Source organism: Lepidochelys kempii, chromosome 5, assembly GCF_965140285.1.
Source record: "Lepidochelys kempii isolate rLepKem1 chromosome 5, rLepKem1.hap1, whole genome shotgun sequence".
Classification (NCBI taxonomy): domain Eukaryota; kingdom Metazoa; phylum Chordata; order Testudines; family Cheloniidae; genus Lepidochelys; species Lepidochelys kempii.
In genome coordinates this window covers 90,296,872-90,311,812 of record NC_136384.1, presented here as the reverse complement: position 1 = coordinate 90,311,812, position 14,941 = coordinate 90,296,872, and the positions used below count along the sequence as shown (strand labels likewise).

The window sequence follows — 14,941 nt, the reverse complement described above, 5'->3', positions numbered from 1 at the left end:
ACTACAGCTTTTTAAAAATTGCACTAATTCAGAATTACTTTTTTTCCTCTCATGACTGGTATTGAAGAAACCTTGAGTTTCGTTGTTTATATTAGCATACTGATGATGGTTGTTATTTCTGGAGTTTCTATTGCATTTAAACAGTGCTTATGTCAAAGGTCTGCTGTGTGCTGCTGATGAAACATTTTGCTTATAAGAGAATTAAATGGAATGACTTTTGAGTCTTGCTACCTTCCCACTCCCAAGTTGCTTCAAATACAGAAGGAGCTGCACCACTCAGAAGCTGCCATTCTCTACGCAGATTGTGTGACTTTTGCATTGGCCACCTTCTGGCAATAAAGACTTGCGCTAGTATGTCTTAGCCTCTGTACCGCTTTCAGGGAAAACTGTTGATTTGTTCTGAGATAGACTTGTGCTGGGAAAATAAAATTGTTATGGCTTGTGATCCAAAAGGCAGGACAATATACACAACCACCATTAAATTACCACACATCTATGGAAAAATACTTGAATTTGTATAACTCACTTCATAATGGTGGGATTTTTTTTTAAATGTGACTGACCAGTTGTCTTGTGATTTCAGGATGGACACATAGCCCTGCATCTTGCAGTGAGAAGATGTCAAATGGAAGTAGTTAAAACTCTCATCGGTCAGGGATGTTTTGTAGATTTCCAAGACAGACATGGTAACACCCCTATGCATGTGGCCTGCAAAGATGGGAATGTCCCTATTGTGATGGCACTCTGTGAAGCAAGTTGTAATTTGGATGTTACAAATAAGGTAAACAAAAAACAATAGTGCTGGTACAGAACTTCTCTGTTAAATATCTTACCTTCTTGGGTGCCTGAACTTCTCTTAATTTATAAAAAAAAAAAAATTGTGTAAAAATCCTTTTATTTTTCAGAGTGCAAATAGAAAACATTTTCAAGAACTTAAAAAGGTAGAGCTATGGTAAACTTTAGAGCGGTTGAGTTGTTAATTGAAAATCCATGCGGAAAGAGACAAACTGAATTAGTTGCATCAGTAAACTTTTCTGTTCTGTCCTAATGTTAATATAGATGCCGACACATTTGTCTGGTAGTATGGCTTTACTTCTTGCAGATGATGTTTAGGCAACAGGGGTTGGGTGGAATGCTGTATACTTCATATTTTGTTGGTAGTCTAAAGAAGTATTAAATTAAGTAATAAAGATTATTAATAATAATTATGATTTACTTATAGAACTGATAACAAGTACTTCTGTATATTAAAAAAGCTCTCCTTTTGAATTATGAGGAAAGATTCTCATATACAGCTATTAAGTGATTTAAATCAACTTCAGATTCCACCACCAATTAAAGACAAGTGTTGTGTTAGTGCAGGGGTAGGCAACCTTTGGCACGTGGCCCATCAGGGTAATCCGCTGGTGGGCCATGAGACATTTTGTTTATATTGACCGTACACAGGCACAGTTCCCCGTGGCCACGGTTCACTGTTCCCAGCCAGTGGGAGCTGCGGGAAGCGGCAGGCCACAGGGACGTGCTGGCCACCGCTTCCCGCAGCTCCCATTAGCCAGGAACGGGAAACCGTGGTCACTGGGGGCGGGGGCTGTGCCTGTGCACAGTCAATGTAAACAAAATGTCTCACGGCCCGCCAGCAGATTACCCCGATGGGCCGCATGCCGAAGGTTGCTGACCCCAGTGTTAGTGGATTCATGTGACATTCATGTTTTAAGCCAATTTTTAGAAAGTTAAACATCAATGATACTTTAAATCAGTTAACAAAAATGTTATTGACCATATTAGTGCTTTCCAGAGTTGAGGACACTAGACCAAATGCTGTACCCTTTCACCAACTTTTTTGTTTCATGTAGGAACTACACTTAATCACAGAATTGGTTAGTAAATTATACCCCTCTAAAACAACATTTATTCCACTGTTTGTTACAGGATGATTGCTAATTAAAGGTGGAAAATGTTCATCAAGTTGTAGAAAACCCTTTCCGGTGTGACATTTAGTAGCCTGTGTCTCAGATAGTCAAGTTATTAGTGCTTTGTTGGCCTCTCTTGTTGTAATAGAGCTGAATAGGGTGTATGAAAACCAAATATAATACTTAACGGGTTTAACATTTTAGCTTTCTGCCTAGGATTGTTAAATAACAGTAAACCGCTTCAGGAATGTTTCCTGTAGCTAGTTTGTATAGCTTTAATGTCAGCCATTAGACTTTACTGACATATTGTGTGGATATTTGATATTTTGCTTGATATTTTGCTTTGAATGTCTAATTATGCAAAAGTGGGAGAATACTGCAATATCATGCAATTTTTATATCCCACTACATTTAAAACAATTAATTGTAGTGGTCTTTGTGCTGTTCTTTGGGATTCATTTATTTTAAAATGTTACAGTTCTTAGAAAAACATAAAAGTATTCTTGTAATACAATATTACTAATTGTTTCCATTCATTACAAAAGCCCTGTGATCTTCTGTGCTACAGAAAGCTATGGAAGATTGTGGATTTTTGGCTTAAAAGTCTGGCCCAGTACAATCAATATTTTTTTTTAAATCTAAAGGTCAGCAGCTGCCAAGTGGAAAGCTTATTATAATGAGCTCTCCACCCCCTGTTGTTAGCTTAATTGTGACTGATCAGGCAATTAAATGCAGATCCATGGTTGAGAACGCATTTTTGGAAAGGTGGGTTAATGCAGCCAAGGGCTGGATTAGCACCTCTTTTCATGACTGAGAATCTTTGGCTGGCCTCAGTGGCCTGGGCTCAAAGAAGTAGGGTAGAAAAAAATAAACACCTAAAACTAAATGGACCAGCAAGCCTTCCACATATGGTTAAGGATTTTTGTCTTGTTACTCTTTAAGGCTGTAGTAGACTGTGCAAATGGAATGGACTTTGAATTCCAGGTCTCTGGAAGAGAAGAGCTCTCTTCACATAGCATATGGAGATAGTGCCATTATCTTGAAAGCAAGCCCTGCCATGTGAACCAGTTAACTTAATGAAGCATTTATCTTGTGTCCACAAGTGATATCTACCAGTATAAATGCAAGATGCTGGCTTGCTGACATGTGCCCTATAGCTTTCATGTCCATATATTTGGGGGGGAGAGGGGATCTTTCCAGTTAATATTTTTTACAATGTTAGAGACTTTAAAAGTCATAATCCTAGAATCCTATTACTACACTAAAAGAGAATCTGAAAATGTTTACTTCTGAGAAGGAAGCATTTAGGGTTACAGCAGAGAAATTATAGGAGAAAGCAGATGACACGCAAGTAGATGTAGAGAGGAGATACAAACAGAAAATGTTGCGAAGACAGGTCTATTGATATGAACAGAAAAGAGGTAGGAAGTGGACGTTACGAGGACCATTGGATTAGTGGGAGAGAATCAGGAACAACTAAGACATGGGAGTGTGAGAATCTTACAAAATAATAATTTAATACCGTAGAAGGTAAAGATGAGAGAGGACAAGCTAGCAGACTGTTGTGGTCAGGATGACAATGATTTCATTCAGCAGTCATTGCCCTCCTGACAACAGACAAAATGGTACAACTCTTATTAGTAAATCCCATATTTCATATTTTCCATATTCTTAAACATCGTCCCTGTATATTCTGGATCCTGATTTACTATCTAGACTCTTTTGCTTCCATTCATTTACCTCGTCCATTCATTTTCTAATTTTCAAACTCTCTACTGTCTTCCACTTCCACAACCCATCTGCCCTAGTCTTTTTAGTGTTTTCAGAAAAGTTTTGGTTCACAGTGCTCCTCAGCATACTCTGCTCTCTTGCGGGTTTACAAGTATTGTGTTACCCTATTCCTTGATATTCTTGCCTGTAAACATTTTCTGTCACTGGCATTCTCAGGGAGCAGTGACCTTTTGGGCTTGCAGAGCCCTTCCTTTTCTGTTTACTTCCATCAATACGTGACTGGGGAGGAGAAGCCACAGCTGCCAAGCTTATGGAGCCAGTGTTGCGGGCACAAGCGATATTTATTTTCAAACTCCCATTTAATGTTTCTGGGAGTCAGAGAAATTCTCTCTCACCAGTGGAAATTTTTAGGGCATTTCACATAAATTTGTAGATCTGACTTATTTAATTAAGTGTCCCATATTCAAATCTTCTTTTTGATTAAATCAGACTTTAAATTAGTTGTGTTCAATTTTGAAACTTAGAGTGTAAAATTAATCAAATTATCCTAATTTTTTTCCAGTCCTTAATTGTGTAGCTACATGTATATAGTAGCCAGGTGGTGTCTCTTGAGCATAGAATAAACATGTACCTGAAAGTCAGACTCTCTGCGCATCATCCACAGAAAGTTAACCTATTTTTTATCCCCCTCTTAGTATGGACGAACACCTTTACATCTGGCAGCAAATAATGGAATCCTTGATGTTGTCAGGTACCTCTGTCTCACTGGTGCCAACGTAGAAGCTTTAACCTCTGTAAGTATAACAAATGTTATATTGCTTACTTGGTTTTCTACATAAAAGGAAACAATTTAAAACAAAAGTGATGGTCTATTACAATTGTATTTTGGAACAGTAAAAATTTTGTTACACTACAGTATATAACTCTGGCTTGATAAATATTCTCAGTTGCCCATGCACAGATGCAGCCTACCCCGATAAATAATAAATTTAAAACAAATTAAGGTACAGAATCCTATACGCTTATCCACAGGACCTTAACTGAGAGTTATTTGTGCTGCTCTGTTTTCATTGAAGCACAATTTAGCCATTTTCCCTGCAAGTCATATACCTGTATAAACGCATTTTAAAATCTTTTTAGGAGATTTTTTTCAAAAGGTTTTCGTCTTATTGCAGTGAAAAGAATATTTCATGGCATACATGCATGGGTGAGTGAATGGGTGAGCTAGCATTAGGATATACTTGTAAAGCAATTACTATCTGTCATGTTGATCTGCACCACTGCTTCCATCACACCACCTAAGGTATTTTTCATTATCAGAAGAGTTGACACGTGTTCCCTTGATTAGCATATCCAGGTTGATTAAGAACAACAAGCTATCACACACAACATTGCCCATATATTTAACAAACAAATACTATTTGTTTGCAAAAGAAATACAGCTGGATCATCCTAAAATAAAAAAACAAAAAATTCAGCACATCTTATTCAGGCTAAACTGCTGAAGTCCATATTGGTGAAAGTCAAATCATAATTTATGTGTAGCCAGGAGCCCAAAAATTTTCAAAGCTCCCCTCTACAGAAATTACACCTGAGATTGTGATAAATGAAATTAAAGAAAAAAATGTATCTACTTGTTTGTTTTGTGAATTTGACAGCACTTGGTGTAGTAGTCCAGTTTCACTGTTTCCCTCTATATTCAGCTAGCTTGTTGGTATCACCAGGTTGTGTGGGTCTTTCACAAAGTGACATAGGAGAGAGAGAGTGAATGCAGTTGTGCCAATTTTTATGGTTTTGCAGGGCCTCAAACATACTTAGTACCTGAAGATACATTTTTTTTATATTGACTATATTTTAAGTTTCCAGTTTCCTTTGTTTTTTCCTGGTTTCATCATTTCTAATTACCAAAATAAATGCATAAACTGAAGCTGTTTCAGCTTATCCTCATTCTCCTATTTTATGGAGTACTTGATTCAGTATTTATAACATCAGCATTAAACACTGTGGCAGTGATTGTGATTTAACAAAGTTTATCTACATATAGAAAATTACCAGTGGAACTATACCATTATAGTTATATTGGTTTAACTATCTGTGTGGACGGGACTGTGCTCCTTCCAGAAGCGGGGTTCCTTTTACCAGTGAGCTTAGATCTCTTTGAAAGTGATGACAAAGTGAATTGTGATGACACTAAGGTATGTCTATGCTTAAAACACTACAGCAGTGCTGTTGTCACACTTCCGCGTACACACTATCTACTCTGATTGTAGGTAGTGCACCTCCCAAAGAGGTAGTAGCGAGGTCAACAGAAGAATTCTTCCATCGACCTTGTGCCATGTACTCTAGGGGTTAGGTCGGTCTAGCTACATCTCTCAGGGGCGTAGATGTAAAAACCTAATGTAGACCAGGCCGAAGTCTGGCAGGAGAAGCCGGCTGATTAAACAGGAGAAACTCCTGTTTATGCACAAATATCAGGGCAATGAGCATGTTGGTGGAAAGAGGAAATTGGAGAAAGTGAGTATGTGGTGATTTACTGAGGTTTCCCTTTTTTTTTTTTTTAAAGTTTACTGGAGTCTGATGTTAAACTTATGTGGAAGGTCCAAATGGTGGTTCTCGGTGAACCTTTTTGTTAAATTATTTTCCGAGCACCATTTTTCACAGTTCAGTAATGCCTAAAACATTAAGTTTGGGCTGGAGCTTGGTAATTTTTGGAGACTTTTATTTAATTTTGAGTGTATAAATGTTTTTAGTGGTTTGAGAAAATCACTCAAACATTTAACAATGTTCATGCTCCTGGAACATGCAAGCTGTTCAAATGTTTAAAAACAATAATAATAAAAAAAAGTGTGCTGTATGCACACATGCAGTTTGGCATCTCATTGTTCCATCACATTATCCAGTATCTTCTGGAATTTTAAATGCCCAAACTGTTTAATTTGAATAACGGTATGTGCAAACATGTAACTAGCTGTTTTCACGTACAGCTACCGAGTTTGCATCAAAGTTTCCAGTAATTGTGCCGAAGGGTATGTCTAAGCTGGCAAGTTTCTGTGCCACAAATTATACCACTTTTAATAAAATGCTGGAATTAAACCCCTATTGCATGTCCACACTGTGCTCCTTGCATCCACATGAGCAGCTCTTGCAATGGCAAAGACAGTAGTGCATTGTGGTAGCTGTCCCACTGTGCAACTGGCCACAACGTGCTTTGGGAAGGGTCTGCAATGCCTCATGGGGCAGGCACCGTCTCAGATGATGCAGGTTTCCCAATCCCATTGTTCAGTGGGTATCCTACTACATTGCCAGCTGTTTTTCAACTGAAGTTGCGGAGGGGGAGGTGAGTGATGGGGAGTATGTGTGTCTGAAGTGGGGGAGAGTGTGTCAGCATGCTGTCTTGTAAATTCAGAGAGCGACAGGAAGAAACCAGTCCTGAGACAGGGGAGGGGGAAACACGAACATCAGCCCCTGCTTCCCTTCCTGGACTTTCTGCGCACACCTTCCTCTGTGATCAACATCGGGACATTCCACATTAATAGTTTGCTTTGTGTCCCGGAGCAGATCAGCACAACAGCTGTCAGAAATGGTGCTTTGAAAGGGGAGGGACGCCTGTCTCCAGGGCAGCTGAGTTCAAAACAATGAGCAGAGGCATTATGGGACAGCTCCGGAAGCCAGTTACAGCGCAGAAAGCAATCAAGTGTTTTCACTGACAATAGAGCACTGGAGCCTCTGCACAAATAGCCTTGCGACTCTCACTGAGAGAGGTTTTTTGCAGCGCTGCAGTGGAGGAGTTTCTGCGCACAAAGTGGCTTGGCAGCGTGTACATATCTGCAGTTTGAGTGCAAAAAGCTGCTTTACTGCGCAGAAACTTGCCAGTGTAGACAAGCCCTAATCTGCATGCACATATTAAATACTTGTTCACGCTTGGGAAAATTAGGCCCTTTTTGGATGCCAAGTTTGCTTAGCCACTGCTCTTCCAGTAACTAGCTCCCTACTTTGTAAAGCATTTGTAAAGTTAGCTTGAGTAGGAAAGCCATTTATCAAAAAACATTCTATTTCGGCTGCATGTGTATATTTTCAAATACATGTTGTAATATACAAATACATGCTGTACTTTGCAGCCAGAAAATTTTGCAGCCTCTTTGTATTCGTAATGATTGACATAAGAGAAGGGTAATATTGTTCCTTATATTTTTCCCTCCATGGGATAAGATGCCTCCTTCAGGCAGTAATACCTAACCCACTAATGCCATGTTCTCTGCTAATTAAACCTCAATTGCTCATAATAATCCTTCCTGCTGACGTGACCCTCTTCACAGTTCACAGTGGTTTAAGCTGTAGTTTTGAAGTGAGGTGACCAGAATTTAAGACCATTTATCATCATCACTGGGTTAAAAGTCACAAATCCCCCCACTCCCCTCTCCAAAGGCTCTCGAGGATTCTTTACACAAGGTTTCATTTCTGCTTTTCCTTTTTTATGGTTACTGTATTATTTTCTATGGGTTTTAATAAATTACAATACAGCTTTATATTTTACATAGCATTCCGGGACAGTTTGTTTAGAGATTCTGTATAGGACTAAATTGTGAGTGTCCAACTCCAGTTATTAGGGCTGGGTGTGGTTTTGTCACCCTGATAATGTGGCTTAGAGAAGCCACCTCTCCACTGTCAGAGATGTGACTAATGTGGGCTTCACAGATTCAGCCCCATGACCACTCACACCTAGGTTGTGAATGCTGATTCACAGCTTGGCTCTGTGGAGCAAAAATCTTGTTGGGGCCCTGTGCAGGCTCCCTGAGTCCCAATCACACTGATTTCACAGCATTATGGGCCTTCCATGACTCCTAGGTTTTCAGTCCACATTCATAAGTCTTTTCCAGAGCAAAGGGGAAGCTGGATCGGATGCTGGTTTGCTTCTGCATCCCTTCCATACATACATCACTTGTGCAAATCACTTGACCTTCCTCCCTCAGTTTGCCCATGTGTAAAAGCAGGATAATTACTCACAGAGGTGGTGTGAGGATTGGCTAATGGATTAATTATCTATCTAAGCTACTTATATGGCCCCCATTACCACAGTATCAGAGCACCTCTCAATCCTTAATGCTGTTATCCTCACAGCATCCATGTGAAGTTGGGCAGTGCTATTTTCCCCATTATATAGATGGGGAGCAGAGACACAGAAAAAGTGACTTGCCCAAGGTCAAGAAATCTGTGGTAGAGCCAGAAGTTGAACTCAGGTCTCCTGAATCCGGGAGCCCCCTAACCACTAGACCTGCTTTTTTCCCCTCATACAACAAGAACAGAAGACCAAAACAGCAGATGGTGTAGGATGGTCGGAGAGAAAGTAGGTTTCCCTAGAGGAAAAAAGCTGACAGTGAGAGGAAAAGGAAAGTATTAGACATTCAAATATTTGTTTGGGTAAAGCAGCAGCTAACTATGCAACTGAGGAAGAGATTTACAGAGAAAATGGTAATTTTAAATTTACCCACTTGTTGTCAATTTCAATTCCTGCTTTTTCCTGATAGTGATACATTGCTGTTCCTGAATCTCTAACAACCTTGTCTGAAGTTATTAAAGTTGTGGTATTCAAATTGAATGTTATGGGGGCCTGAAAATGTCTCCTGTAAGTAGACTTTGACTTTTCATAGACAAGGACATTTTATTTCAACAAAGAAAATGCACATATACAATGAAGTTTATTTTATTTTAGATTTAAGGATGTGAAAGCCATAATTTGTCAATCATCTTATGTGCTACTTATGACAATGCAGATTTGTCATGAAGGACTGGATGTGATGGGAATAAAGAGTGAAACCCCAAAAGACTTAATTTACCAACAATTTTTTGTAAACACAGCAAAGTAGAAAAAGGACAAGTTTAAATCGAATCATAAATAAAGTTGTTTTGCCATCAAACACAGCACAAAAGCAGTACCATTAATATAGTCTTAAGAGAGTAAAGGAAGTAAGCAATTTTTCTTACAACTCATTTCATATTAAACTGCTGACCTATGAAACACAGGTAATTAAATGTCAAGAGCAGAATGCTGAAGACAGCTTTGCTTCTCCTTTAAAACTTGCTGAAGCTATTTAAATCACAAGCCATAAACTGGTTTCAGAGTAGCAGCCATGTTAGTCTGTATTCGCAAAAAGAAAAGGAGTACTTGTGGCACCTTAGAGACTAACAAATTTATTTGAGCATACGCTTTTGTGAGCTACAGCTCACTTCATCGGATGCATCCGATGAAGTAAGCCATACACTGTTTGTTTTTTTGAAAACCTAGATCCAGTAGCTAATTCACCACTGTCAATGCTTACATGTTAATAAACATAATTTACCTGCTTTACGTAGTAATAAATATTCTGATGCATGTCCTTCTGGTGGCCTTTTAAAACTGTATGTGGTATGTAATATGTATATAGATATTTCTACCATCCACTAACATACTGTATATTTAAACGGGAGAGTGAAGAATGATCATTCAAGAGGGGAGTACTGGCATTGCTCTAAGCCTCTGAATCCAAAGCATCCTGTTACTGTTATGTCATGATACCGCTTTGCAAAAGAGTGGCTGTTTTTCTGAATTTTCTTATCTTTTTTTGGATGATTAAACAAACTAGAGGGACTACAGTTTAGGGGGTAATTCTGGCTGTTTTTTCTAATCCATTTGCTTCTGACAGCAATTTTATTCCATTACTGCCATTAGCAGAACTGAGCTACACTGCACGTGTTTTTCTGTTGCAGACAAAAGGAAGCGATTACACTTAATAACTTGTCTTTAACAGGATGGGAAAACAGCAGAAGACCTCGCTAGAACAGAGCAGCATGAACATGTAGCCAGTCTTCTTTCAAGGCTCAAAAAGGTGGGAATGCCTGGCTATCTATTTGGATGTATGAGGGTGGGGGTTTTTTGTAGGTGAGGGGAGCGTTGGGTGATGTTGTTGGTATTTTAAAGTTTGGGGTAGCATTTTGAACACAAATGATGAGAAAATAAAACCTGCATCAAAAGCATTAGTCAAAAAGCATTACAAAACCACTCAGTGACATAATTAGGTAAAAAAAATCTTATTAATTTGGCTGATGTGTGACATAGCTATGATGTAATAGAGTGAGTGTGTAAGTTTTTATTTTTTGTTTTTCTCATAGATTCCACACAAAAATAAAGGGATCATATCTCATGATTGTCCAAGGGCCCTATCTGCCAGAGATTTCCCATGGGAAAATGTGGGTGCTCAGAATCTCATGACATAGGACCCTAAATCTGCAGTCTAGCAATACTATTTAATGAATAGTTGCCAGACTGAGAGGAGCAAAATTAGATGTAATACTTCTGTTGAGGTTGTCAGCTGAGACGCTGCTTCTAGTATTAATTTATTTTTTTCTTAAAGATATAGACATCTCTTTTTAATTGCTGAGCCTACATATTCACTGAAGCATGGGTGTCACTGTGAGGATGTGTCCCCCTCACTTCCAGTGGGGGTAGGAGAGGGAGGAAAACAGTTCCTTTCTCACTCCACCTTTCTGCATTTCTCTTTCCACTCCCCTAAATGGCCTTTTTTGGATGGGGAAGGCTCAGCTGCTCCCTGTTCACTCCCCTGTGCTCAGCTGTTAAGTGGGAGCAATGCAAGGGCAAGAGCTGCACTCAGACTGTTGGAAAAGCTGCCCAGCAGCTTTATCTGAGTTGCTCCTTGCTGCCAGCTGGGAAGAAGAGAACAGATTAGTTGGCCCCAGCTCCTGTAGCTAGCCAGAGGGAGAAGGAAAAAGGTTATGGTGGTTCTCTCTCCTCCCCCACCAGCATGGATCTTTAACAGCCTAGGAATGGAGATACATCAGGCAATGGGTGAGTTAGGCCATGTCTGCGTTACAGGGACTATTGCGGCAGAGCTCCATAGTATAGATGAAGCGTACAGTGATGGAAGGGGTTTTTTCTATCACTGTAGCAACACCGCCTCCCCGAGTGATGGTAGCTAGGTCTCTGGAAGCTGTTGGGTGTATGAGTGGGAGGAGGCAGCGAGCACTGTAGGTGATTGCTGAGAGTGAGCTCCCAGTTGGGGAGGAGGAACTGGATGCACTGGTCAGAGCTTGCACAGGGAGGAAGACCCCATGTCTTCCAGGGAGGAGAAGCAGATACTGGAATGTGTGCAGGGGTGAGAGGAGAGAGGGAGGCAAGAATGAAGGCTTTCTAGGGAGGAAGGGGAAGAAAAGAATCAGCATAAGTGGGATTCGAGACGTTTTGAATGTGGGGGAGGAAGGAAAACCAGAAGAAATGAGGGTACTGAAAGAAAAAAGAAGAATGCAAAATGAGAGAGAAAAGAACAGTCTTGGGGAAATACTCCTAAATTAATAGCAAAGGTTTTGGGAGGCAACAAACAGAGCATTATATAAGAAAGGGTTCTCCAAGGCACACAATAGAATCACAGGAAAAGTTGATTGAAGATGAGAAAAGGGAAACAAAAAACAAGCTTAGAATTACGATGGAGAAATATTGTACTAAAATAACTACGATGGCTGTAACCACAAAATGTTTCAATATTGTGTGTGTGTCTGTTTCATCTATAACTTATACCCACTATTGTATTGCAAATATATATATATACACACACATACATACACTTAAAGGGTCTATGCAAGTCACAGTACTATTACCAAGCCTTGTGGGTGAAGGATCCAGGACGCTGGCTCTACACTGCAAAAAAGAAAAATAGTAATAATAAAAGACCTGTGGCACCAAGTCTGAACCCTGTTCTGCAGACTCAGGCTTGTGCTACAGCACTAAAAATAGCAGTGTAGATGTTCCCTCTCAGGCTGGAGTTCAGGCTCTGAGACCCATTCCCCTCTCCAGGTTTCAGAGTGTGAGCTCCAGCCCAACTGGGAACGTCTACACTACTAGTTTTAGTGCCCTAGTGTGAGCCCAGATCTGTAGATCCAGGCTCTGAATCTCACTGTTGTGGGAGATTTTTTTTGCTGTGTCGATGTACCCACTGAGGCCTGACCTACATGTAAAATGTAGGTGAACGTAACTCTGGCACTCACGGATGTGAAAAATCCACACTCTTGAGTGCCACAGCTCTGCCAGCCTAAACCCTAGTGTAGAGGGGGCTAGATCACTGGAAGAATGCTCCATCGCTTGGGGAGGCGGTGTTCTTACAGCGATGGCTATAGGCTGTCTGCACCATGGGATTATGCCAGCATAGCTGCAGCGCTGTAGCTGTGCCGCTATAGTCCCCGCAGTGTAGATGTGGCCTGTGGTTCTTGGTTCCCCCTCCACCCTTCCTCTCAATCTTTGGGGCAAAATGTTTCCACTGCAGTGATGGTGCATCAAAAACTGTAGATATAATCAGGGCTTATTGGAATCTGTTCTCTTCTGAACAGTTCTAGGGCTATTAATTGGAAAAATTCCCATATTTTCTGTATTTCAACCTTGACTTCTAAATTCTGGTTGATGGACTCATTTTTTTTAGTTTCCTCTCTTCATGTTAGAGCTAAGCCACATTTTACTGCCGGTTCCTGGGATTTATTTTGATACAATAGGAACAAAGTGCAGTGTTTCACCTACCTGCCTTTCTTTGCCTCCTACTGCCCCCAACTTTATAACAAAATAACAGAGTGAATATCTGTTTTATACCTCCCTTTGCAGAAAAAGAAAGAATGGGGGTATTGAAATTTCAAGAGAATGAGGTACTTTAAAACTTGCTTCTGTCCCCAGAAAGTAGCACAGTACTTTACACTGCTGTTCCATAGTAACAATGCTATCTGAATTATGTGACTTAAATAAAAACTTACAAGTGCCTTTCACCTAGTTTTATTTGAATTAAATTGTTGCAAGTTTATATTTTTCAGTAATGCTCAAAAATAATTCTGCTTGTTCTGGAACAGCTGAAGTTAGTGCTGATCAAGCATTCTGGGTCTCTTCTATTCATGTCCGTTTTAAAGATACCAAATAAATTGATCCAGAACGTAAGGAGGCACATTGCTAAATCCCTCCAATACACTTTATTCAGGACAGTGTATCCCAGAGTATTTTCAAACTGTGCTTAAGCTGAAAACGCAGCTTTTAGGCTTCTTATTGAGATTTTTTTTGCACGGTAATTAATGGATCTAATTTCTGCATTTTGTTTGATTTAGGATACACATAGAGGACTTTTTATCCAACAGCTTAGACCTACTCAAAACCCACAGCCAAGAATAAAACTTAAGCTGTTTGGACACTCAGGATCTGGGAAAACTACTCTTGTGGAATCTCTCAAGTGTGGTCTAATAAGGAGCTTTTTTAGAAGACGAAGACCAAGGCTTTCCTCCACAAATTCAACCAGATTTCCACCTTCACCCTTGTCTACCAAACCATCAGGTATCACTTTAAGGCTTCTGGTTTTATAGCATTTAAAGTAAGAGAATAATTATTTCTATCTTAGTGCTTATAACTATATGTTTCAGAGTCGCAGCCATGTTAGTCTGTATTCACAGAAAGAAAAGGAGTACTTATGGCACTTTAGAGACTAACAAATTTATTTGAGCGTAAGCTTTCATGAGCTACAGCTCACTCCATCGGATGCATCCGATGAAGTGAGCTGTAGCTCACGAAAGCTTATGCTCAAATAAATTTGTTAATAACTATATGTGAAGCACTGTTGGCTTGATCTCTAAAAGTAAAGATTAGGAGAATGGATTTTAGGAAACCAATGCAGAGAAATGGCTTTTATTGTTGGTTCCTGGCCAGCAGGATGAAACAGTCAGTGTGAAAGATACAAGATTAGCCAGAGAAACTTTTATTGCATCAGATGAGATGGAAAGTAGAGGACCTGACCACTTGTCGCAAGTATTCTGGAACTTTTTTGCAAATGTAAAGGTGTTAAATCTGTGTCCTGACCAAATTCTAATTTTTGGCAAAATGTAATTGGTCGTCTCTGGCCAACGAACATTTTCAGTAGACTATGATATTATCTACTTCCAGTCCTAAACTGTTTGTGTGATATTCAACAACTACTGCATTCTACCCTAGAAGTGGTTGTACTAAAGTAATAAGTGAATTCATCCCTGTTAATACCTCTTTGTTAGATAGGAGATAGTGTGTGGGAGGTTGTTGGGGGTTAAAAGCTTTTTGAGGTCCTTGGATGAAAGGATGCTGTAGAAGTGTTGTTTTATCTATTAGATAAGCTTTGTTTTTAAGTTGGTTCATAATTAATGAAGTAATCATAAATAATTACGTGTTTATCACTTACCATAATTTTTAGGTAATACCTGACCATGTTAGGAAAAAGTATATAGTAACAGCTTTCATCTTTGCTCAACCTTCAGTCAGT

General features: G+C 39.6%; 1 protein-coding gene across 9 annotated transcripts in view; it reads left to right on the top strand.

Moving 5' to 3' along the window:
* The window catches only part of DAPK1 (death associated protein kinase 1), a 123,559-nt gene that overhangs the window by 91,937 nt on the left and 16,681 nt on the right, over positions 1–14,941 (top strand). For 7 of the 9 annotated variants that reach the window (XM_073344991.1, XM_073344992.2, XM_073344993.1 and 4 more), the window contains 4 exons: positions 584–781; positions 4,337–4,435; positions 10,427–10,504; positions 13,767–13,989. In XM_073344991.1, coding sequence (XP_073201092.1) covers positions 584–781; positions 4,337–4,435; positions 10,427–10,504; positions 13,767–13,989 — 598 coding nt within the window. Of the gene's footprint in view, positions 1–583; positions 782–4,336; positions 4,436–10,426; positions 10,505–10,787; positions 11,482–13,278; positions 13,707–13,766; positions 13,990–14,941 lie in introns of those variants that run through there. The other 2 variants (XR_012159054.2, XM_073344998.2) reach the window with 2 other exon arrangements.